At 38.5% G+C, this 26,656-nt stretch overlaps 1 protein-coding gene across 3 annotated transcripts in view; it reads left to right on the forward strand.

Annotated features, from left to right (window-relative positions):
- Nucleotides 1–26,656, forward strand: part of GHR (growth hormone receptor) — a 137,496-nt gene that overhangs the window by 107,856 nt on the left and 2,984 nt on the right. For 2 of the 3 annotated variants that reach the window (XM_062018731.1, XM_062018732.1), the window contains 6 exons: nucleotides 13,042–13,171; nucleotides 15,584–15,744; nucleotides 16,811–16,989; nucleotides 21,321–21,492; nucleotides 23,528–23,618; nucleotides 26,521–26,590. In XM_062018731.1, the coding sequence (XP_061874715.1) occupies nucleotides 13,042–13,171; nucleotides 15,584–15,744; nucleotides 16,811–16,989; nucleotides 21,321–21,492; nucleotides 23,528–23,618; nucleotides 26,521–26,590 (803 nt within the window). Of the gene's footprint in view, nucleotides 1–13,041; nucleotides 13,172–15,583; nucleotides 15,745–16,810; nucleotides 16,996–21,320; nucleotides 21,493–23,527; nucleotides 23,619–26,520; nucleotides 26,591–26,656 lie in introns of those variants that run through there. The other variant, XM_062018733.1, reaches the window with a different exon arrangement.

The raw sequence follows: 26,656 nt of genomic DNA on the forward strand, positions 1-26,656 counted from the left end.
TTTTTTAAAAATCACAACTAGCAAAAACTTACAAACAGTTTCTGTCTTTTACTGCTGGGAATGTCTGACTTATGAGGTCAATAAAAAAATTTACAGATGACATGTGTCCATAGGGATTAGGATCTAACAGTTTGTACCATTGGAAACTCAACACATAGTATGATGGTGAAAACGTGGATTTCAAAAATGCAGGAAAATTCAAATGTCTTTCAGAAATGCTATGAAAAGAATAAATGTATGCTTTTTGTACAAGACTAAAATCATACCCTTAAAAAATTGGTGATGGCACAATTGCTGTGGGAGATGACTTCTACAGTACCTGCCTTCAGGCTTTCCAAAGCTGCAGAGTCTCCCAAACAGCAAAGGTGTATTTCCTAGTTAATACTTACATATTATCATATTCTCCCATTTAGAAACCTCAATGGAAATGGAGCTTCCTAACCAACTGGCAGTACAATGTCTGGCACACAGATGCAAGTTGTATGTGCCAGGATTTTCTGAGTAATTGTTTTAGCTTGGGCAACTGTTCTTCCTTCCCACTTTCTAAATTCAGTTGGGGTTCACAGAATGAACCTCTTTTCTTCCCCTGTTTTACCACTGCAAAAAGCAGAGAAGTGTATATGTCACAATAATTTTATGGAGGTGATGCGTGATTGTTTGAATGAGGATGTATACAAAGCTCTTAGTGCATTGTGTGTTGAATGTCCAGTACCTACTGACTTTAAGTGTATATTGGAAAGCTCCTATCAGAGAAACAAGTACTATTATAAATGGCATTTAAGAGCATTTTTTGAATGGCCTATGTTTCTTTGACTGTTGTAAAGGATCATTAGCTGTACCCTTATTGACAGTTAATCTTGTATTAATTAATCTTGCCTATTAATCTTGTATTAATTAAATAAACCATGAAAACCATATTGCATCTGCATGAATGTTGCTCGGGAGAGAGAGCCCCTCCTTGGCATAATATCTTTAAAGCCCATATTTCTTCAAAAGTGGAATCTTCTAAGGCATGCTAAAGACTAATAAAGCAGTAATTCTAGAGACCTAGGTTGGTCTTTAGTGAACTTGAATGTTTAATCTTTGTTTTGTAAAGTCAGGAAATAGCTGTGTTTTCATAGGAAAAAAAAAAAAATCAGGGCTTCCCTCTAAACTCCTCCTATGTCTATTTGAAAAGACTAGCTCATACAAAGACAGTGGAGGAAGATGAAAAACAAGCCAAGCGAGAAAGACCTGTTATTTAATAGTGATCAAAATTCAAATACATCTCTGGAGCCTGTGTTTCTGGGACTCAGAAGAAAAGCCACCACTATCTCTGTCTGTGACTCTCCCTCAACTAAACTCTGAAGCCCAGGACTGGCAGCACTGGGTTCTCACAAAGAGAGAATGGATGTTAGAGAAAGTCAACAGAGGATACATAAAACTTCGATCACTTTTGACAGTCTGTCAGAAAAAAAAAAAAAAAATCCCTTGTAAGTCCATCCACTATGCTTCTGAATATTATTGTTTTTTCCAGCTCTCATCTGCAATAGTAAAATAAAGATGAATCTGTAGGCTCACTTCAGGCCCCTCACTGCCATACAGACAATCAGAAGATACTTTTAGGCTAATAGTCAGGTCAGAGAAATGAAAGCTCAAGGAAAATACGTATTATTCTGTTAAGCTCAACTCTGTTCTGAGTCACGAGCGCTCCCCGCTTGTGTGTTCTCTACTGCTTTGTTCATCCTCATGCTGCATGGCCAGTACTTCTGGGGAGGGTGTTTTTCCACTGCTAACTTAATTCCATCAGTCTAATTTCATTGGCATCATTTCTCTCTCCTGTGGTATCTACATCATCCTGAATTTCAGAGTAAGTTAAAATATATCCAGCTCAGCAACTTTCCCATTTTGGGAAGAATATCAGATGCTCCCTGTTTGTAACTTTAAACATGTCACATTCATTTCCTTTCATGTGCAAGAGTCCTGCTGAGATCCAGTGCATGTATTCCTAGACATGGCCTTGAGAAGGGCTTCATACCCTGGTTGGTTTGTTGGTTGGGTTTTTCACAGAAGACTAGCTTGTAAATTAGCAGGTTTTTTACATGATATCTCTCAACGTTGGCTTTATTTCTGACAATGAAAAGAAGTGATTGTTGCTTCATAAATACTGTTAAAATGACAATCCTGGCAGGTGTACAAGAACTCTAACTTAAGCAGGAGAAAGAATTATTGTCACAGTCGGAGCCCACTAGAAAAGATGCTCTTAGAAGAGCACTGCAAAGATTCAGGTTCTTGCAAAGTTTGAGGATAAATATCTTTATTCTTCTCCAGTTTGTTTTAAAAATGTAACTGAATCTTCTTTGAAGCTGGTAACTCATAGTTCATGATTCATTGCAATAATAAAGCTCTGAATTACTGAACAAGTAAACATCCTGGCTACAGTAATAAAACAGACATTGAAAAGCACAGGAGAAATACTGCATGCCAGAATGTTCTGAAGTACTCAAATCAATTCAGTTTTCTTTTGAACCTAAGAAAAGACATTATTGTCCAAATATGCAAAAAAGTGAAAATGCTGTATAAGTCTCTGTATACCTGACAGTCCCTGTAGAGATGAAAAATTGTGAAGAATCAGCATGACTTTCAGTCTTCAGGTATTCAAAGCCATTTTCAGTCATCACTGGTCAGAGTATGAGAAATAAGTAATCAGATTGCTTTGAGGGCTCAACTTTTACTTGCTGTACATGCCCTTGTTGTGTCAGGTGGATTTTGTAGCAGGGCTTCTCAGAGGAATCTCTAAATGACAGACAGTAATACTCCTTGGAGTTTCACTCCAGATGTGGAACGCAACAAGTGATCCTCCTAGTGACAACCTCTGGATATTTTCCATTTCTTTAGTTTTTTTGTTGATACATGGTGACCGTATCAGGGAACTTCCCTCTGAACTGAAGAAAAAGATTGCTGATAACCTCTGGAAATTTCCTTCAAAGACATTCAGATAGTTGTTCTGCAGATAGAACTGGCATTTTTCCTCCACATACTTCACTTGACTATAAACCGCACCAAATTCTACTATTTCAAATGGAGAGTGATGATTTTGACTCTATGAAAATCTCTGTAGAGTCTGAGGTAGGATTTTTCTGTTGCATATACAAGTACTACTGCACATAGATTATGCGGTCATTATGAAAAATGGTTAAAATCTGACACGATAGAAGTAGCTTGGAAGTCTGATAGTGGAAAGTACAAGAATTTACAGCTTGACTCTGTTCTACCAAAAAGCAGCGTAAATTAACAGGACCAAATCACAAGAACAAGGCCAGATTGAGGGACAGTATTCTCATGAGTTACTTCATTCAAATATAACAAGGATGTGGAGGGAAATAAATAACATTAGGGTGCATTTGTGCGTAACCATCACTGTTTCAATGATGAAATACAGAGTTTGGGACATAGTGTCATTGGTAATTGACAATATACATCTGTGTCAGTCTAATGAAACCTGAGTTTTATGGCCATACTTTTATATAGCACCGATTACAGTGGACCTGATGATTGAAACCTTGTTAGATTTTTGAGGAAGACCTCAGTCTTTCTGTTGTGCTGTCATTATTCTGCAGATGTTCTTAAAAAGAGGTGCACTGAATCATTGCTTGCTTGTTTCGTTTCACACTGTCTTGACAGCCACCTGCTTTCTCCTCCTGTCTCTTACCACAGTATCTCTTTTGGGTGATCCCAGATCCATGCAATTTCTTCTCTACACTATCAGGATACCTGTGTCTGAACCCTAAGAAATTGTCATCTTCACTATTCAGACTTAGTGACAGTGTGATTGTAGGCTTGCATCAGCTCCCAACACAGCTGGGTGCTGATGGCAGCCCCAGCAGCCCCTGCCCAACACCAGGATCCCACTCAGGACATAGACCCCCACCTTGCCCCCTACTCAGACCAAAGCGTGGCAGTCTTGGGCAACTAGTTGCTCTAGTGCTGTCAAAATGCTCCCTCTGCACAGCTTATAGAAAAGGAGCTACTGTTAAAACAAGGCAGGTTTAGCCATCAGCATCAACATGTGCCCTAGCATTACTTGTCCATTAAGGTAATTGTAAACTCACAGATCTTAACCTGGGTTCACACCTAACAGCCTTACTCTCCAGATAGATCCTCCAGGTATTTTCCTCTGAGAGTCTAGGGACGTATCAGCTTGGGGCCCAGTTTTGGAATGCCAGATTGTGCTTCAGCTTGACTTTCTGGGAAAATGTCAGTCCTGGTTCTGATCATACTTCTTTGTTGGGAAACTGGCAACTTTGGAGGAACTGTGTCTCTGCTGGGACATCTCCTCACCCCTGCATGATGGCTTTACTGTGCTGGATGATGGTGAGCAGTGAGTTTGCTTTTAGACAGCTATTAACTTTGAACTGGGCTTCAGACTGGAAATTGCTGGTACATGTGCAGGAGGACGGATGTTGGAGGTTGTTGTTAGTACTGTAGCATTTTTTTTGCTCTGACAAGGGCATGGAAGACCTTGTGTGATGTTTGCTTGTTGCACATAGTGTTTGCCTGCACAAACTCATTTGTGCGTTCCTCATATGTCAGACCACACAATATAAGTCAATATTGAACAGCTACAGCAATGGCCTTAACAGATAAAAGCATTATATATTATTATAATTGATATACATACTTTCTTGAAAATGTAATTTCAATCTGAGTTACAACTATATAGCCAATTAAGAGATAATTGGAAATGGGTGTATTACATTAACTGCCTTTCATTTACAAATACTGTGATCTCCAGCTTTGCTTCTCTTGACATGCTACATACGTAGCCAGGCCAGTTAATATGACTTGCCTGTAACAAAAGGCATGGGATTCCACCACTGCACATGGGAGGGTGTTATTTGGAAAGCACATGCCAAAGACCATGGAACACCGCACATGTCCACATCCTCACACGTCCCTGTACTTTCTCGTGAGCAATAGTACTGATTAATGTTGCAGAGCTGCTCTTCCCTCAGTCCTGAGTTTTATTTACTTGTTTGTGTGTGTGTTACCCTTATAAACACCACGTCAGTAAGCCACATTGATTTTTCTTCTGTGGATGCTCAGTAGCACAGGGAGTGTGGGAAACCAGCAGTCATTGGACTTGGATCGTGTGAATGTCGCTGTGCTTCTGCAAGGCTTTTATTCTTTTACCTCTATCAATCTTATTTCGCAAAAAAGGGACAGGTTTATTCTGAAGGAGAACAACCTGAAAGAGCCATTGCCTCTACATTCGGTGTTACCAAGGCCGGGACTGAGGTTTTGTTTATGTTTTAGTTCATTGATTGCAAAAAATTCTTGCTTGCTAAAAAAGCCTTCTGGCATTCCTCAAAATGCTGTGCACAGCCCAATCTGTTACGCAGGTGTGTCTACATATTATTGCTCAAAGTAGCAGTCACCAGTCTTCAAGGAAGATGTGAAAACATATTCCTCTTTCATGTTCGTCAGCAAAACAGCTGTACTTTTGTCATGGTTTGACATGATAGCCTTTTCTGGTATGGGGGAAGGGGCTGTAAAGATGGCTCCTGTAAGAAGTTGCTCACAACTCTCCCAAGCTCTGAGCCAGACCCACTTCTGGGGCTGAGCTAACTAGATGCCTCCACGATCACTTTTTAAGAAGAAGCTGGAAGAGCAGGTTTTCTTCCTCCATCTTCTTCCTTCTTCTGCCCCTTCTTCTTTTTCTTCTGGTGGTGGTGCAAGGAGTAGGAACAGTGAGAAAAACAACCATGCGGACTCCAAGGTCAGTGATGAAAGAGAGGAGGAGATGTGCTGGAGCACAGACTCCCCTGCACTCTATGGAGAGAACTGGTGAAGCTGAGATTTATTTGCCTTTCTTTAAAGACCCCGCATCAGTAGTAGAGACTCATTTTGATAATGAGCCCGTATCAGGGGCAGAGACTCATTTTGCTAAAGCTGGCCCCAGACCAGGGGCAGCGATTCACTTCATTAAAGGCCTCGAGCCAGGGACAGTGACTATGGCCGGAGGAGGCCGTGTTCCATCGAAGGGACCCAGTCACTTCACGGCAGACCCCGAGACAGGGGCAGTGATTTTCTTCTTTAAAACTATGGCCGGAAGAGGCTGTGTCCCGAAGGAGAGGCCCTTTATCACTATGGCTGGAGCAGGCTATGTCCCGAGGAAGGGACCCAATAGCCACAGCTGTAACTGTGGGGAGGAACCCACGACAAAGCAGCTCATTAAACTTATGCCCAGAAGAGGCCTTGTCCCGAGAGAGGGACCCTGTAATTGCAACCACAGTGAAGAATCCACACCAGAGATATTCATCAAGGACTGTGTCCTGTGTGAGGGACCCTGTACCGGCAGAAGCCACAGCTGTTGGGAACAACTCACACCAGAGAAGTTTGTTCAGGACTGTGTCCCAGGGGAGGAACCCCGTGTTGGAGCAGGGGAAGAATGCCAGGAGTCGTCCTCATCTGAGAAGACAGAAGCAGCAGAGCCCATCTGAGAGAGACTGACCACATCCCCCACTCCCTGCCCCCCTGAGCTGTTGAGGGGGGAGGAGGTAGAGATATCAGGAGCAGTGATCTGGACCCGGGAAGAAAGGAGGGATGGGGGAGGGAGATCTTAAAGTGCTGGTTGTAATTTTCTCATCATCTACTCCCTTTTTACTTTTATTCCATTCTGTTTCTTGTAGAATAAACTTTCCTATTTTCCTCTCTAAGTCGCGTACTGGAGTCTGTTTTGCCCGGAACCGTAATTGGCAGCGAGCCCTCCCTGCCCTTGTCTTAATCCACAACAACCTTGCTTATCTTTTTACTCCCATTTTGCTGGGGCCTCCGCCATCCTAACGAGGGTGGGGGTGAATGGGGGCACTGAGTGAGAGACTGTTGTGGTGCTGCTGTGCTGGCTGGGTCAAACCACGACAATTTTCAAAAAAAAAGTTGTTAAAAAATTTTACTGTTGGCCCTTCATGAACAGCTCATATGTAGAGCAAAAGCTGAGTCAGATTAGCAAGCAGCCTGATGAGGAATCACCTGGTTGTTGTCTCTACTTACTTCATCCAGCTCTCCGTATGTAAGATGTCTGACAATTTATTAGTGCTAGACTGTACCTATTTAAAATGTCATCCACTAACAGCAAATGTTCATTTTGTTGTGCAATTTGAATGAATCAGAATTTCCTGGTACCAGAGAAATCAAGCTGCCCTTATTATTAAAGTAAATTGCCCAGAATTTGTTGAGCTTAGTAGATTCAGGAGCAGAACTAATTGAGAGAGCATTCATTTTCAGTGTACAAATTTGAGCTACTGTAAATAACATTCCAAGTCTTCATAACTGTTTTAAGTTGTAAATGTATTTAATTTCCCTGTTTACATTTCCATTTTCACCTTTCTCTATTATACTGTAGCAATGACGCATTGTGTATGCTTTGAGAGTGGATTATATGAAGATACATGATGTTACATAAGGTTTTTTCTGTCATTGATTTGAATATTGGAACATGTTATTCCTCCGTAAGTTTAATTCTGCTCTAGGTTTGATAGGTATTATAAGTACATATAACTGCTATTATAACTGTTCTTATGAATGATAATTTTACATAAACCTTCCAAAACTACCACAACCAGAAGTACTACTTCTTGTTCATCAAGAGTATATCCTCTTTTGTGCATTTTCTGCTTGATTGGTTTGATTTTTTTTGATCATTCATATCCTCATTATAATTTCACTTGCCTGAGTGCCACACTAGTAAGAGATGTTTCTGTACACCTTGTGTACTGCTCCACCATTGTTCCCATGGAAGTACTAGAGCTCTGGTGGCTGTAGGACCAGATGATAGCCTAATCACCCTCATTACAAACTTCTGTTCCATACTCTTCCACACTCAAATCTATCTCCTTTTAAAGTTAAATTTAATTAGAGAGGCTTTTAGGACAAAAAAAAAAAAAAAGGATGAGGGGAGTAGAACTTAATCTCTAAATGAATTAGCCTCCCAATACCTCAAGATTTTAGGAATTTTTTGTTTTAAAGTCCATATCTATATAACTTTTGGAAAGCTGCAGTCACAATACTGTATTATCTCTTTGATGATTAAAGAATGCATAGCACTGAAACTACACTAAATGGCAGACTGCTGGCTGGTGACCCACAAAGTAAGCAGAAGAGAGGGCACATCTGCATTCCTGATTCTTTCTGTAAACCACACTATTGTTTTAGCTTCTGTTTTGGCACAGTTTCTTCTGGCTTAGACTGTTTAGACCATGGCTAATCTGTGGTCATAACATAATGAGAGCAGAATGTGGAGAGATTGTACTTGTTTGCAGCAGTTGTGGCAGTTTAATATTTACCTTCAGCTGAAGCAAGGGCCAGTGCTAAAAGATTTACTACCAAACTTTCTTAGTAGTCACAGTGGAAGGCACAGATTTACCGGTTTCTTCCATGTCTGCAGTTGAATATGCGTATTCAGCTAATCCACAGTCTTGAATGAAACAAGTAGTTTCACTAACCAAAACTTATTGAATCAGGTAGAAAAAAAGTGTGTATCCATGGTTTGTTTTGCTTTTCTAGTTGTCATGGTTTGACATGACACCATTTCTGGTAATAGGAAAGGGGCTGTAAAGATGGCTTCTATAAGAAGTTCCTTAAAACTCTCCCTCAGTCTGAGCCAGAGCCCTGAGCTCTGAGCCCACTTCTGGGGCTAAGCCAATTAGGCACTTCCATGATAATTTTTTAAGAAGAAGCCAGAAGAGGAGGGTTCTTCCTGTTCCTTCTTTTTCTGGCTTTCCTTCTTTTCTGGCTGGTGGTGATACAAGGAGTTGGGAGACAGAGAGGAGCAACCATGTGGACCCCAAGGTCAGTGAGGGAAGAGAGGAGGAGATGTGCTGGAGCAGAGACTCCCCTGTATTCTACAGAGAGGACTGGTGAATCAGAGATTTGTTTGCACTTCTTTAAAGACCCCACATCAGGGACAATGACTCACTTCATTAAAGACCCTAGGCTAGGGGCAGTGACTATGGCCAGAGGAGGCCGTGTCCCGTATGAGGGACCCCATATTCACAGAAGCTGTAACTGTGGGGAAGAACTCATGCCAAAGAAGCTCATTAAAATTTTGCCCAGAATAGACTGTGTCCCGTGTGACGGACCCTGTAATTGCAGAAACTGCAGCTGTGAGGAAGAACCCACACCAAGATGTCCATTAAGGACTGTGTCCTGTGTGAGGGACCCTGCATTAGCAGAAGTTGTAGCTGTTGGGAACAACCCACACCAGAGAAGATCCTGGGGGAGGGACCCCACATCGGAGCAGGGGAAGAATGCCAGGAGTTGTCTTCCTCTGAGAAGACAAAAGCAGCAGACCCCATCTGTGAAAGACTGACCACATCCCCCATTCCCTGCCCCCCTGAGCCATTGAGGCAGGAGGAGGTAGAGATACCAGGAGCAGTGAGCTGAGCCTGGGAAGAAAGAACAGATGGGGGAGGGAGATCTCAAAGTGCCGGTTGTATTTTTCTCATCATCCTGCTGACTTTTTGCTTTTTGTTCTGTTCTGTTTCTTGTAGGTAGTAGAATAAACTTTCCTACTTTCCTCTCTAAGTCGATACTGGAGTCTGTTTTGCCCAGAAGTGTAACTGGCAACGCGCCCTCCCTGCTCTTGTCTCAATCCACAACATCCTTAGTTATCTTTTTCCTCCCATCTCACTGGGGACTCCACCATCCTAACAAGGGTAGGGGTGGATGGGGGACACCAAGCAAGACTGTTGTGGTGCCTCATTACTGGCTGGGCAAAACCACACTAGTCTATTTAAAATCTCAGTTTGGTAGCCTTTACTTTCAGTACCCTCCTGCTTTTATGTCTAATGCATTCAGTTGAGCTATTGTGTTCATTTATCACATTCTGGTACAGTTTGTTCAGGAGATAGGGCACACTCCTGTACAACATTGGTAATTGACTTGTGGGGGAAACAAGGAATTCAGGAGATCTAAACCAGGAGTGTCATGTCTTACACAGGTCAATATGACAAAGTTTCCTCCAGTCAGGAGGCAAAAGCACGTGGTTTTGAAGGCTGGAAACTTGATACTGGAAACAATCAATCAGAAGATACTATTTCTTACAAATGGAACTGGTCCGTTCATTTCATCATGTGAAGAAGTGACTGTGACTTTATTTACCCCAGGAGATGAGGACATGGTCAGCACGGGCTTTAAATATTGTATGTTCTAGCTATACATATGGTGCAGGCATCAACAAAAATATTCTGATTTAGGAGGGTTTCCAGTATATAATTTTCTCAAATTTTTAGCCTGTTTCAGTAAAAATAGCTGTATTTGTTCTTCATGCATGTAACTAAAGATAGAAACAGGAAAACTTGTAACATGTACTTCCTTTCACACTATCTGTTTATAGACAGAGAGAGGGAGAAACTCCTATCTCGTTGATTATAGGTATTATGCAGTTGAGGCAATTTTCTCATATCTGTTGAGTAAAGGCACAAAAATTTACTTATTCTTCTGTGTTTCATTTTTAAACAATGATTTGACTGTCAATTAAATAGAAAAGAAAGTTCAAGTTTGAAAGCTCAAATGTATATACATTTTTAAAGTTATACTGTTCTGAATCTTTTATTCTCTTTCATTTTGGATCTATGTTATGACAGTTTGCAAATTCATGATCGTGTGCTGTTTTTAACAAAGTTTTCTACCATGTGAAAATTTTTTGAAGAATGGTGTAAAAATGTGGAAAAGGTCAAATCAAGGTCAATCAAAAGCATCTTGGGATTAAGGCCAAAGCTGTCAAATATTGAACATCACAACAAACAAAATCAGGCACCATAGTCAAAAAAGTTTTATTTCAATATTTCCTGGAAAGGACAGTGTGAATTTTTACAAAATCTTTCTTTTTAAATCAATAAAACATCTGTCATTTTAGGTTGGCAAGTAGAATTCTAAAATGCTTTGGGAATGTGGGAGGCAGGAAGAAGGCATACAGGGGGTGTAAGCTACCTAACCTATGAAACCTCTTATTTACATACCTGTGTTCAGACCTTGTTCAATGTCCAAAGTGTGAAATGAGGCAATGATAGAGATGAGCAAAACAGAAATTCATAATGTTAATTTATTAGTTACTAACTGAAGTGAATGCTTAGCAGTATATAATGTGAAGCACACAATCTGAACTATTAAACATAAGAAATACAAATTACTCTGGTGTTGAGTGGCTGAGCTATAAATAAATGAATGTGAGCTGTAAATAAAGGAGTCAACCTGCAGGAGAGCTACAAAATCCTCATGTGTAGGAGGAAGCATCTGGTATGTGTGGATGTCTGTGCCTTAATACTTTTTCCACTTTTCAGAGTAAATATTTTGTACCAAATATTATCATAGACTCATAAGGTGGTTTGTGTTGCAAGGGACCTGTAAAGGTCATCTAGTTCTGCCTCCTGCAATCAGCAGGGACATCTTCAGCTAGATCAGGTTGCACAGAGCTCTGTCACACCTGACCTTGAAAGCTTCTGGGGATTGGGCATCAACCACCTCTCTGAGCAACCTATTCCAGTGCCTCACCACCCTCACTGTCAAAAATTTCTATTTAATATCTAGTCTAAAATTCTGATATTCACAGTTGTGGTACTGAAAAAATATTTGCAAAGAGCTTTGCATGCAGAGTCCAGTAGAATCATATCATTCCCTGACCGAGAATCGTTTCACCAGTCATAAACATCTGACTAATGTCTACATTTTCAGTGCTGTATTGAGAAATTTTCTTGAATAAATGATCATATTTCCCAGATAGTCATTGAAGAGAGGTAGATACTTCCATATGCATGTGATCATCCTCTGGAAAGCTTTCCCAGTCCAATAGGAATGATTGAAAATTCCTATTGAAAATCAGGAAAAAAATAAGTACTTACTTTGAATGCGGTGAGTCATTCCACAAGTTTTGGTTTTCTCGCAAAGGTTGGCGAGGCTGACTAATTATAGCAGTCATTTCATAGCCCTACATCATTTCAATTTTGACAAAGAAAGAAATCAGGAATATAGAATCTGCATGTGGCAGAAAAGGCACATACTTAGAGATGTCCTCATCTCTCTCAGAGCAAGGTTGCATACATAAACCTGAACTCAGCTCAAGGTAGCTACTCTAGTGAGTAGACACATTGCAAAACTGCTCAGCTGGGTAACTGCTAAGCTGTGGTTAGTCTAATACAAAGCCCTGCAATTTCTTTAAAGCAAGTGCAGAGCTAACTCGGGGTGGGGGCTTCTCCCACAGCATTCAGCATTGTTGCGGCTTCACCTTGAGGGCTGCCTGCAGTTCTGGGCCCCACAATAGAAGAAGGATATGAAAGTCCTTGAATGCCTCGAGAGGAGGGCAACAGGGCTGGTGACAGAACTGGAAGTCATGTCCTGTGAGCAGAGGCTGAGCATTTTGGGCTGGTCTACTTTGGAGAAAAGGAGACTTGAGGGGTGACCTCATTACTCCCTACAGCTTTCTGAGGAGGGGAAGCAAAGAGGGAGCTGCTGATCTCTTCTCCATAGGATCCAGTGACAGGACATGTGGGAATGGTTCAAAGCTGCACCAGGTTCAGACTGGACATTGGGAAGCATTTCTTTGCAGAGAGTGGTCAAATACTGGAACAAGCCTTCTAGAGAGATATTTGATACCCCAAGCCTGTCAGTGTTTAAGTTGCATTCCTCAGTGCCCTTAATAACATCTTTTAAACTTTTGGTCAGCCCTGAAGTGGTCAGGCAGTTGGACTAGATCATTGTAGATCTCTTCCAACTGAAACAGTCTGTTCTAGTCCATTCCAGCTACAGGGTTAGTGGATCCCCACCCTGTGTGTCAGGCTACTACTGACATTTCTACACTGCACAAAAGAGTGTTTGACCCATCTTTCCAATTTGGCTTCCTACAGCTACATAACAATTTAAATCTTGCCTCATCGTATATAAGGATCTGGAAGAAAAGTTAATTATTCATTTAAAATGCTGAGTTTCTTTTTAACAGCATGTTAGTTTGGTTTATGGTTTTGTTCAATGTGTCTCCTTCTTTCCCCTGCCATTCTTTCTGGACAGACTTTTTGCAGTGGCCACAAATCAGCAAGTGCAGATCACCTGAACTGGAGACATTTTCATGTTATTGGACTGATGGAAATCTTTATAACGTCACTGCTCCAGGAACAATACAACTGTTGTACATGAAAAGGTAATGATAAGGCAAGAGTAAAAGAAAGAGAAAAAGAGAAGTTGTGCATTTTGCTGTTCCTGTTAGATTTTTGCTGTTAATTTTTTGCTACAATATGAGCTGTAGGTCTTTTTAAGGGTATATATCTGTCTTTTATGTGCATATTTTTCAATGTTGAGATCTATTGTTAATTATTAAGCAATTTGCAGCAATAAACTTGTTATTTGGCAAATAATTAAGACCACATTCTTAGTAAATTTAGATCTGGGTTGCAGAATCCAAAACTGAGCACTGTATGGCATGGGAAAGGAGTTTTTAATAGGGAAGTTCAGTTTATTCCTTATCAACCTAAGTTGCAGGTCACTTCACTGTGAGATTTATTACATCCGTACACAGATGTGGAGTTTGGATACAAGCTCCTTTCAAATTTTTTCAGTTTCATAAAGCTCTGATTGATCTGTTCCTAGATAAAAGTCTGAAAGTGCAGGTCCAAGACTGGAGGTTACATTTCAATGAGTCTTGTTCAATGCTGATTGCCATTCTACTTAAGCTTTTGTAATTTTCAGGTTGTTAGAATTATTAGCCTGGAAGAGGTCATAGACATTACCACTAACTGCTATTAAGGAAAATAGGACTTTTGTTCACAGGAATAGGAGGATGTGAGTTTCTCTTCTATCTAATGTACCCGGTGGTTTTGATCTACAGGTTTTGTTTACCAAATTTAAGCCTGATGGCAAAGCTTGCTTTCTTACTTGCTCTTCTGAGAGCTCTCAGAAATACTGGAATCCAAGTTGAAACCACTGTTTAAGTGTAAATGTTTAGCTGACTACTGTCAGTGACATATACCACAAGTGTACAAACTTTAAAAATCAAGTAAACTCTACAGTAAAGCAGTACCATGTACATTGAGCAGATCACACATTTCGTCTTCATGGTAGGAATTAAGAGTACTGCAATAAAATATAAAAAGATTTATATATATATATAAATATATATATAAATCAAATGTTGTCCACATTTAAAATATTTCTGTTTTAGTGTATGAGCAATGTTTACAGCTCAGGACTGTACACCGTCACCTAGCCCAGTCTTTTACTCAGCTCAAGCTTTAGTATCTAATCGTGTACACCTCTATCAAGCCTTGGCACTGGCAGAGGTACAACATTTCCTCCAGAAAAGTGTCTGGTCTCATCAGCTAGGCACAAGATGTGTGCTTAGTGGCAGTAATACTTCTCACTCAAGTTAAGTAGCATCTGCTTTTTTTACTTCTAAAGCACCAACTCCACTATTGAACACTGCATTTGGTGTAATTGCTTTATCTTAGTAGTCCTTCTGTGCTGCTTCGATGGCATTTAATAAGAGACGTTTGTGGTATGTTTTTAACAAACTAAGGCTGTGGTTTTTTTAAAGATCTCTGTTCAATCTGTATTTTGGCTGAGAGATAGCATCAAGGCAAAGAACAACAACAGCAAATCTATTCACTGAGAGATTTTATTTTCTAAAGTGACTTCAGAAATACTGAGTGAATGTCTGTCACTTTTACCATAGGCTCTCCCTAACAATTTGGTCATCCCAGTATCACTTCAACTGAAGACTTTTTTGGATTTGAACCTGATGAGTAGTTTCAGCTTGGCTGTATGAATATGACCCAATGCAAATAGCCTAAGAGTTGATGTCACTCTTCTTAACTCTGCTAGCTTGTCTTTTTTAAGAGATTAAATGAATGTGACATTTCCTGCTGTGATTCTTTTATTTGCAAAGAACACTTATGAATTTTTTAACAAAATCAGAATGGAAAAATATAAGATATTTCATGTCAGTAGTTCAAAGCCTGTGATTTAAAAGTTCTATATCCTAAGGAATTTAGCCCTCCCTTGCTCACAGACCTGTATTTCTCTTCCCTTTGTTCAAGTCCTGCCATCCTAGGTTGGCCTCTGCCAGGTCTCCTGCAACATCTGCCCTCACATCACAGTTCAGCCCCCCAGGGCAATGCATTCCCCTGGGCTCTGCTTTGCACATGCTGCAGTACTGATCTGCTGTAAAGACTGGTTTCTACTCTGTCAGACCTCATTGTGCAGAGTAGCATCTTACTGCAATATAACTTTGCCTAAAGAACAGTTGCTTAAATGAGTATCAAATTTGCTTGTTTGCCCTCACTGCACCTACTAGCATAGCAAGATGTGCTCTCTGACTGATCTTTGGAAGCAGCATCCAAAGCACAGAAATGCCACCAACAGTACATGAGAACCTAAACTGCAAGTTACTTGGATAGTGGTTTAGTTTCATTCTAAATCAAAATCAATATTGACATGATTTTCCCACTTCTGTATAAGTTATGACTTATCAACAATGTGTCATGTAACATCTATAATTTGTACTTTGTAAGATCTATAAATCTCTTTCATGTTTATTACATTTTTCTCGTCATTGTAGGAATGATGAAGACTGGAAAGAATGCCCTGATTATATCACTGCAGGAGAAAACAGTTGTTATTTCAACACGTCCTATACCTCTATTTGGATACCCTATTGTGTTAAGCTTGCCAATAAAGATGAAATATTTGATGAAAAATGTTTCAGTGTTGATGAAATAGGTATGTTAATGTTACACATTTTAGTTCTCTATTTTTATACCACAATAGGTGTGATGCTATAAATTTTTGTATTACTTGTACTATATTTAAATTTTCCCTCTTAGAAAGATTAGTTTCCAAATTATGATATATTGGGAGGGGATTTGGCTTTGTATGTGTCATCTTATGTGATCATATGTCATGTGATTCACATGAGAAAATATTGTCCAGATTAGAAGAAAGATAAAAGGATAAAAGCAAATACATCCTTTCTCTTTATGAATACTGATGGTATCTCAAATATGTGCAGACGACCTTACCTTTTGCTGTCACTCTGAGCCCTTTCTAATGGCTGCTATATACACTTCTTCAGTGTGAGCAAAAGTGGCATTAAAATCTTGACTCTGCAAAGTTCTACAACCAAACAATTACTTGTTCCTGAATCAACACTAATCTACAGGATCAGGATATTTAGCATTTCTAAGCTAGAACTTATTTTTATTGCAATATGAATTGTGATTGTCTGGGGCTCTGCAGATGTTACGGCTTGTTCAGAGTGGTGGTGTACGTATGTGCAATTAATTTATTTCTGGCAGTGACTGGAATACCCACTGTTCTCTTTTCCTCAGCAGAGCAAAATTAGATTATTTTTCCAGACAACATATTTTTTCAATGTGCTTCTATATTAGAAAAAAAAATATTGATTTTATATTTCTTTGTGACTCCAGTTACTGTTTTTATTTCTAGTGAGAACTCTAAATTTAAATTTTTATAGATAATTGTTCATGTCTCAATGTTTTATAAGCTGATATTGGGAAATATGGTGTAAGAGGCAATATGTTCTTAGTACTTTTTATTAGTGACTCAGGTAAGATTTATGCAGAGCAGATCTACCACCAATGGCAGGGTGCTTTCATGTTAATTAACTTGTAGTGACTTTCTCACTGACTCATAGGTTTAGATTTTAACCAGCAAATATGTGGTTAATATGCTCTTTTAGTCCTGAAATCATTGAATAGTGTGTAGTGGAAATGATGATTTGACATTGAAAACTGGCTGTTTTATTCCAAATACTCTGTTTAAACAGTACTACCTGACCCCCCTGTCCACCTTAACTGGACTCTGCTAAATACTAGTCAGACTGGGATCCATGGGGATATTCAAGTAAGATGGGATCCGCCACCAACAGCAGATGTTCAGAAGGGATGGATTACTCTGGAGTATGAATTGCAGTACAAAGAAGTTAATGAGACAAAATGGAAGGAGGTATGAAGCAAATGTTTGTTATACGATAGTCATAGTACAGTGCAGGTTTGTTCTGTCCCTAACACTTTTGTACTATTACAGAAAGCAACAAGTTTGTAATTGCTAAGTAGATGATACCTTGAGTCTTAAACAATACACCCATATTCTTCTAAAGTTTAGTATCAAACATTGTAACTATGTGTCAAGATAGTTGGCACATAGAATAATAACAATAACGAACTCTGAAATCCCTGTGTTAAATTAGAAAATATAGTAACAGTCTGACATATTTCTTAAAGTTTCTTAAAGGTTTAAATATTTATTTTTTGGTTCCCTAAACCTCAGCTGTTTGAAACAATGCATGGTACTTTTAATAGTTGGAACAGGAATATTTTGTTTGGAAAATGTCACTATGTCAGTCCAGATTCTTCAGGGTTCACATAAAGTTCTAATATTCATAATTATCATTTCAGTAGATTAAAAATTTTTTTTAAATGAAAAGCTTTTTTTATATAGAATTTTATACTACAAACAAAATAAAACAACATAGGTAAGACATGGAGATTTCATACCAGACAATGGTGGGAAATTTGAGACTATATAAAATGTAAAAATTGTTCCATAAAAATGTAGTGTGTGCGTGTGTGTATATAATCTATATTTATATTTTTGTATATATGTACCCCAGGTATTTTAAATTTTCTTTTTGAAAATAATTGAACTTGTCATGTAATTAGTTTTCCTATTATGGGGAAGAAATGGCATCCAGCTTAGTTGAATACAAAAGGTAACCGACGATGTGTTGTGGCATTTCTGCACATGGAGACTTCTTCCTGAACACCAGTTCAATGCAGTAAGAATATAATTTCTGAGCAGAACTCTTCCTTTGATTTCTTAATAATGTGAACTGATTTAACTGACAGAAGGAAAGCAAGTAATACTGTTACGAATTTCTCAAATCTCTAAAAGGCAAATTTACCAACTCAGTCAAACTGGTTTGCTTGCCTTCATCTGTGAAAGACTGGTTGACTTCTCACCTCTGATCCTTCTCAGTGTTAGCATTTTCTGTTTATCTTACTCTTTATTAGTAAGTCTACAGCTAAACAGGCCTATAAACTTTTCCCTAATACTTGTCTGAATTTCTCTCTATACTTACAGTACAGCATCTTTATTTTAAAGCCTATAAAATGAGTTCAGTATAGGCACTAAAACAATACTCCTTAAGAACGTGAAAATCAGCAGAATATTTATGGGCTTTACCAAAGCAGGTGGCAATATGAATACCTCTTTAAAAACATTTGTTATTTTTTTATAAGCCTTTAACCATCAATCATATAAATACCTTAATAAAGCCTTATTCTTGCTCCAGTACCATCAATAATTCCAGCACGTCTTGAGAATAGTTCTTCTCAAGACAGCATAAGTTTGAAGATCCGTTTTTCTTTCCAAAAACAGAGAAGGAATTACTAAATGCTATGCTTGCCTCAAGGAAAATAGTGCTAGAGATTATGTTGCAGTGGAGCCATATATATATTGTATATCATTATGCTTTTCAGCTTAAAAGCACAAACTGGATAATTCCCTGAGACACTATCAGAGCACAAAAGAGAAAATTCTGAACAGTCTGGTCTAAGATAGTAGCAAAACTCTGCATAACAGCATTGGAACAACAATTTCACTAATGCATTCTTTGTTGCAAATGTCTTCTGTAATGAATGTTGAAGCAGTCAAGAGAGAACTGTCTAGTTATACCATTATTACTAGTTTCTTTCACAAAGAATAATCTATGCTTAAATACGCTATAATGCTTTATACATGTAACTGGTACACAAATTAATTTATAGTACTCAAATTTTACTGATTATCCCCCTTTACTGAGATTTGTTTGTAATTTTAAGGTATTTTGGGATGAATTTGTTTGGTTTTTCATTTGTAGCATGCTTTTTTCCAATCCGTTTACTAATTGAAAATAGTGAATTGAGAAACTAAAACATTAGTTAGTAAAGTATTCTAATGGTAAGTTAACAAGTTAATGTTACTAATAGAAGTAAGAAGATCAAAATTATTTTGTGAAAAACTTCCTAAAAACAATAAAATCCCTGCCCTCATACAACAGGTATTTATGAGGCACGGCCAAATGTAATCAGAGTCACAGTGTGAAAAAATTTTGTCATTGTTAGTAGCTCCTTGATGGGTATCTTTTTTTAAAATTCTACCCTCTTATCTTGGAAGTGTTGCCCATTACATTCACTAGGCTAAAATTCCATCCACTCCTATTACAAGTTTACTAGCCATGACTAGCAATAGCTATAGACACTGCTGTGTTTTACAAACAAGACGTGAAAACACACGTGGCCTAAGAAACGGTGAAGAATTATGACTCTGCAGTGAAGTGCCTCCTGTGCCAGGGGCTCCCACTGGACAGTGACAAACAGTCACGACACAGTCTGTGTTTTGCAGTGAAGTGCCTCCTGTGCCAGGGGCTCCTGCTGGACAGTGACAAACAGTAACGCCTCAGTTTGTTTTAGACCCCCCTTACAGTGACAGACTCACACAGCTCAGTATGACAGCAGGTTTGTCACGTGTTTCTTTGGTGTGTCAATCACAAGCATCACTCTGTGTATGATGACTGAACAGCCTGCAGCAAGTCCAGCAACCCAGCAGTCTGGTTCTGAGCTCCCACTTCACATACTTTAAATGAGTTTGCTATATGGTGTCATGCATTTTTGTTCTCTTGTATCATGTCACTCTCATATGGTTTTTAGTTGATTTAATCCGTAAGACAAATGTTATTAATCAATTCAGTTCATACTGAACCTTTCTCTTGTCTGTATATCTTGCTCCATCCAAGTGTCTTATATGAAGTTCTGTTAGTTCAGAGACATCCTGCCAATCAATCAATTATCTGTTCTTTGGCAACTCTTTCAATTTTGAGTACATAGCTAACAGTAATTCATCTCATATTTTTCAGGACTCTAATTTAGCCTGCATACTGCTTTTTCCAAATGCCACCATTATTTGGGGTACATAAAATTTGTGTAGTACAGTATTCCCTAAGAATCTCCACTAATTATCTCAGGAAAAAAAACCAACCTTTTGTATACTATTTCTTTGTGGCTTCATAGTATGAAATAGCTAACCAGGACTAGCATAGACTGTCTTCCCTTTCTAGCACTTTCCAACTTGCTAATCTTCACATGCTAAAAACCTTTGTGCTGTAGAGCAATGGTTCACCATGATCTTGTGCTCAACTGCTAGCAAAGCAAAGATTGTCTGGGATCACTGCCTCCTCCAAAACCTGACTGGTTGGTTCTCAGAATACTTGAATCTGTAGCCACCAGGGATCAGAGAACTCCACAGATTTCAGCTACCAACAGAATGAGTCTGAAGTTTAAGTTATGTAACTACAGTGATCATAGTATTGTATTCTTGAGGCTTCCTTCAAATCCCCAATGACTATTATTTTCCAAGTGTTTTAATTCTTAGCCCATGAGGAGTCTTGCCAGTATCATCCTTGATTCTGAAGTAGAAGTAGAATATAATGTCTGCCACATGGGTTTCTATTTTGAGCACATATTCCTTATTTTTATATGCTTTAGTTGGGCTTTTGGAGCTAAAATACATCTTCTTAGAGGAGTAACAGATAAAGAGAGAGACTGAACATATTAAGACTTCTAATGCGATTTCTTACATAGTTTGATATGCAGCAATATCTAAGGATGTTGCAGTCAATATTCAGTAGAGAAGTCTCAACTCCAACAATCTGATGCCAGCTCTCAGAGAGCCTTTATGGTCATATGTTATACACAGTTGCAGATTTTGGGAGCTATGCAGTCTTCTCCAAACAAACAAACAAAAAAAACATTCATAAGATGCAATACACCTGCTTAGAAGACCTTTACATTATTTTTCTTCTTAAAATTAATTCTTTAATGGAGATTGCACTAGTTTTAAAACTGCTGTGTTAATGTAACAAGATTTTTGGCATTGTGAAGTCAGTAATGTGTTACAACAGTAAAAAGGATTTTCAACTTGGTAAGACCAGTGGGAGATGTTCACGCCATGTTACCTAAGATGTTACCTGCTTATGGTATATAACTGGGGGCATCCTTTCTGCACTGGCTGTGTTTACACAGAGCTTGGACTCTCGCTTTTGGTTGCCTGAATCAGGGCAAAGCCTGACCAGTAAGTCAAAAGTACATGATGTGAAATTTCTCTGAACTCTTCTCATGGTATCTTCACAGTTACAAATAGCAAAACCACCTTCAAGCACTTATTTCTGAAAACAAGATGCAGTTTAAAATTGCCAGTACAACTCAAACAAATAAATCACGGTCCTTCTCTCTTTACAGTTAGAACCTAGGCTCTCAACAGTGGTTCCCCTGTACTCTCTGAAGATGGGAAGAGATTATGAGATACGAGTCCGATCAAGACAACGTACCTCCGAAAAATTTGGGGAGTTCAGTGAAATCCTTTATGTATCGTTTTCTCAAATAGGCATTGAATTTGTTCATTGTGCTGAAGGTAAGTCAAGTGCAGAAGGGTGTTTTTATAACTATACTGTCTTTTCATCTTTTCAGTGTTGTTAGGGGTTTTTTTCTCCTTATATTGTGTGCTTGAATAGATTCATAACTGAGCCTACTACATGGAAATCATTTGGTAAGACTGAGAATGTACAAGTTCCATATACAAGTCCAGAAATAAACTCAGCAAGACTGTTTCATAGCTCATCAGAGAGGAAAAATATGATAGCTTTAAGAAATTAGAAATAGTAAATGCTGTTGCACATCTTATAGAGCCTAAAATACAGTTAAATCTCAAACTTCGTTGTCTAAAATTGTCTAAACACTCTGGTAGTAAAGACTTGTAACTTCTGTTAAATGTGTCATACTGCTGGCTACATTTGTTACCAAAGTGATGTGCTTTTCTGATAGGGCCGATACTATCAAGAACAATGAATATTATTCTGAATCTGGCTTTTGTCTTCTACTTGTTTTTAAAGTGCTTGCTTTAAAGACAGGACTAGAAACAGTGATTGAGCACATTTTTTTTTCTCCTAAAAGAATGAGATATTGCCTTTTCCTAAAGCCTTTTCTTAGGTCTGAGCTACTAAGTTAACTCTTCAAAATATGAGCTCTTTAGCAAGTTATTTTAACAAGCTGCTTCACCTCATTTTCCAGGGTATTAGTGAAGGTGTTCAGTAAAACCATGTGTAACTCTTCCTTTCAAAATCTTGCTGGATTTCCCTTTTAAACTCTTCATATTACTAGTTTTCATCCCTAATTTATAGGAACAGCTAATGTTCTGTCCATGTGGCATTATTTTATTAACCTCAGGAGCATCAAGTTTTCATATGAGCAAAATTAAAATATATTAAAATCTAACGCCATCCTACAAGCACAGTTTTCTTCTGTCATTACAATCCAGATTCTGCAAGTTGATCCATATCCATGCATCTCACACAGCAGCAGTGATGTGATTTGACTGAGAATTTGTTCTTGCTTGTTTTGTATATCACCTTTAGGAAGACAGAATTAAAATTTCAAGTTTCAGTGTATTAAAGGTTTACAGTTCAAATTCGATACTCTAAAATTTTGCAGCAGATGAACATCCACAGGTCTCACTGACATGACAAAGAGTTACTCATTCTCCATTAAAATAGGCACCTGTCTAAAACAGAATAGGATTTTACTCATGTCTGAAAACAGCCAGGTCCAGTCAAAATATAAGCTGGAAGCATAGGGCTAAATCTAATACCTAATTTATTTTTTTTCCATTCCCCTAAAAGGCAAATATTTATGTTCACATATAGAATTTTAAAGTTCTCTGTCCAGCATTTGTTAGCCCAAAAAATAAGTTGGGAACACATGAGAAGAATCTAAGACTACTGCCAGAATGAATTTCTGTAAACATTTTATTCTACAGTGTCAGTTTAAGTATAATGGAATTGCTGGTATTTAAATTATAAAATATTTCATTTATGAGCATTGTTCTTCATTCCTAACAAATTGCTTTTCCCAATGACCTAAAATTCTTTGTAGCCACCTGCAAGGCAAATAAAAGGGCGATTTTTTTTTCAGTTAATGATTCACAACAGTTAATGTTCAGCCCTTAGAAAAATAAGTAGTGTGCTTTTTGACAGTGTCATATTTTAGTTTCTGTGAGAGAAGAATAGTTTGCCCATGATTTAGTATGTTGTTAATAATGTTCTCTCAGGTTGGGTGAACAAGCAGTAAGATGGTCTGCAGCATTATATGCCATCAAGGCTACCAGCAGCATGTTCCAAGCAGACAGAACATTCCTCGTTGCTGGTTTTGCTACATATATTGTCTGTACTAGGATCTTGTTTACATTTAAAAACTCCATCTGTTTTTGCACAGTCTCAGTGGAGTCACAAAAGCAGTATGGAAAATATTGAGACCAAAAGAGTATTTTTATTTCTGCTTAACACAGGATTTTGACCACTTTAGATTCCTCAAGTGGTGGAGGAGAAGGTTGAAATTAAAGGTGCAACAGAGAAAAAGATTTCTGCTAACATGTTTCTGTTCTATTGTTTCAGAAACTGAGTTTCCATGGTTCTTAGTTGTTGTCTTCGGAGCATGTGGGCTGGCCGTAACAGTCATCTTAATCCTACTGTCTAAACAACCAAGGTAGTGAGTTTGTGTTTGTCAGGTTTTATGTACTTGTGGCTTAAAAAATAGGTTGCTTCAATTGTTTCCAATTCTAGTACAAACTATTGTCAGGATTGTTGGCCATTGTCATAGGCTACATGGATGCTGGCTTATGTATAAACAGGGTGTGGGAATCTGGTAATGTTGATGGCTCCTCTTCCTTTTGGATTGCAGAACAGTTTATTCCACAGTATTTACATAGTTAATTTACTTAGACTTTGAAGGGATTGGTTTTTTAGTCCATTCAATTTTTTTAAATAGTATTTTTACCCACATGCTGTTCAGAAGTTTCACAAACATATATCTATATATTTGGGTTTGTTCTTAGACTATTCCACTAATCCATATTTCTTAATAGAGACAAGGGAAAGAGTTTGAGTCATAGGAGAGTATTCAGCCTCTGTAGATAGACTTCAGTTCTTGTAAATAACAGGAATAAAATAAAACAAAGCTTGAGATTGTGACATTTATAAAAATTATTCAATTGTGTCATTTGTAAAAATGAAATAATGACACATATATAGAAATGACAAAATGGTCTGTGAGTGACTGCATCCCTAATGTGTGTGCATTCAGGAATAGGTTTTGGCAGAATAATTCAGCTTGGATGTGGTACAAGTACTGTCGTAGACCATAGAGCGACACTGTGGTCCAGCTCCAGTGCACACATGCATGCTGTCAGTGGTTTTGTATACTTCAAAAGTGAACACTGAGGTGTTTTGCACATGCCAGCATAAGGGCAAGTCATTGAAATGAAAACAATATGATGCAGTTGGAGCAGCTCTCAAAAAAATGAGTTAGGAAAGCAGCACTAAAATTTGGCAGAGCTTATTTTCAGGAAGCCACTCCCTGCCATAGAATCCCAGTCCCATAGCTAAGAGCAAGGATGCATGACAAAAGCTAGATGTGTCAGAACAACTTGCATTCAAGACCAGGAGTTCACTAAGGTCAGCACACTGAGCAAGGAGTGGCTTGATGACAGAAGATCCTGAGGGCAGAAGCATGTCTGTGATCAGGACTCACTAATATCTTCCATTCTAATCATGACTGCTAGAGGAGCCTTTTTTTCCACTGGGGACTCTTCATCTGGAAAGGTTTCCTCAACCTATAGGTTTGCACCCTTTCCTTCAAAATGGTGCACATGGTGTTGGGAGTGGCAAAGTCTAGTAGAGATGGTGCAGGTTGCACAGTTTTCCCATAATGCAAAATATCCAGGCTCAGTTTCCTCCTGTATCTGAAAAGATGCCAATTCGTATTTTTCTCAATTGTAATCTCACAAGATATGAACCAGACTCCTGAGGACAGGTGCTATAGAGTTAGGCCATACAAAGTTGAGTGATGCAGGCTTGAGCTATGAAGGCTAAGAAAGGAGTAGAGCATACTTCACCTTCCTGAATGATTTCTTCAGGCAGAGAGAAACAAAGGAGTGGTAAAATCCTTTGTCTCTTTTGTGAGAAGCAGTGCCCTGACCTGTCAGGATAGCTCATTTCTGGATTAAATTGTATGTGCAAGCCTTCAATTGATACTCTGAGAGCTGAGCCAGTGCACAATTAACACAACCTCTGCAGGGATCAGGTGGAAAATTATTGGATTTATGACTCTCACTGAGACTTGCTGGGCAGAGATTTGAGGGTCTGCCAAAAACAAAAACAGCTGGAGAATTTGTGCATTCCACAGTTAAGCAGAAGGTGCCTACATTTCTCTTGAGCACTCCTTAAGACTCCTCTGATCCTCTGTAGACCCCATCAAGGTCATTAGCAATGCAGCAAAACTAATATTTGGATCTGCCATTCCCACAGTTTTGCTTTCTAAAATAGGCAAGTTAGCCAGTACAAAGACAATGTTGAATTTTCCTTTTGGGAACTATGGTTTATCTTCTGGAGGAGATAGGCATGACCTGCTACTGTTGGATTATTATTAATGGCAAATCTGGGCTTTCTTCTTTTTTTTTTTTTTCTTTTGTCCCCTCAAAGAATTAGAAATTTATTTTATGAAGGATTAGAATAATACATATCTCCACAGTAAGTTCATGCAGAAGCAAGTTACTAGTCTTTTCTCTACAAGGATAATATTATATATATACTATAACTCCATAATCTGAAAGGGGTTGTAGTGAGGTGGGGGGGGGTGGTCTTTTCTCCCCTGTAATGACAAGAGGAAATGGGTTCAGTTTGCACCAGAGGAGGTTTAGATTGGACATTAGGAAGAACTTTTTCACTGAGAGGGTTGTTAAGCATTGAAATGGGCTGTCCAGGGAGGTGGTGGAGTCACCTTCCCTGGAATTATCAAACAGATACATAGATGAGGCGCTGAAAGATACAGCTTAGTTTAGTGATGGGCCTGGCAGTGTGAGGTTAGTGATGATCCTAAAGGTCTTTTCCAAATGAAACAATTCTATGATACTTGTTAAATTAATAATTCGGAAAACAGAGGTGTCATAGAAATTGAAAAATGCCAGCCTTAGTTTTTCAAGTTGTGTTTCTGTTTCATTTATTAGTTCTGTAGTCATTCACTCTTTTCTATTTCCCTACTTAAACTTATTATGCATATGCAGGACTACCATGTCCTGAAAATTATGTAAAAAGGGGAATTATTGATGGGGCTCTAGGAGTTTATTCTTTTTCTATAGAGCATTAAATTATCAAAGAGTGACTCCAAAATGGATTCCCACATAAATGTATGTGATTTCAACAAGGAAGGCCACAGAAAACATCTCTTTTTTAATTTGTAATGAGAGAAAACAATCATTCTTTTTCTTAGGAATATATGACATTGAATCTTCAAACATTTAGAAATCTTCAAACACAATGAAAAGCCCTTTTCTCTCTAACTTCCTCAAAAGGGAGCGCAGTAAATTAAAAGCCATCTTTTTTTTTTCCAGGTTAAAAATGCTCATTTTCCCTCCTGTGCCAGTTCCAAAGATTAAAGGGATTGACCCAGACCTCTTGAAGGTAACATGGTGCTCTAAAATCTACACTGGGAATCATTGCAATGTGACAAATTGTTGTCTTGGGTAG

Source organism: Colius striatus, chromosome Z (genome assembly GCF_028858725.1).
Source record: "Colius striatus isolate bColStr4 chromosome Z, bColStr4.1.hap1, whole genome shotgun sequence".
In the NCBI taxonomy this organism is placed as follows: domain Eukaryota; kingdom Metazoa; phylum Chordata; class Aves; order Coliiformes; family Coliidae; genus Colius; species Colius striatus.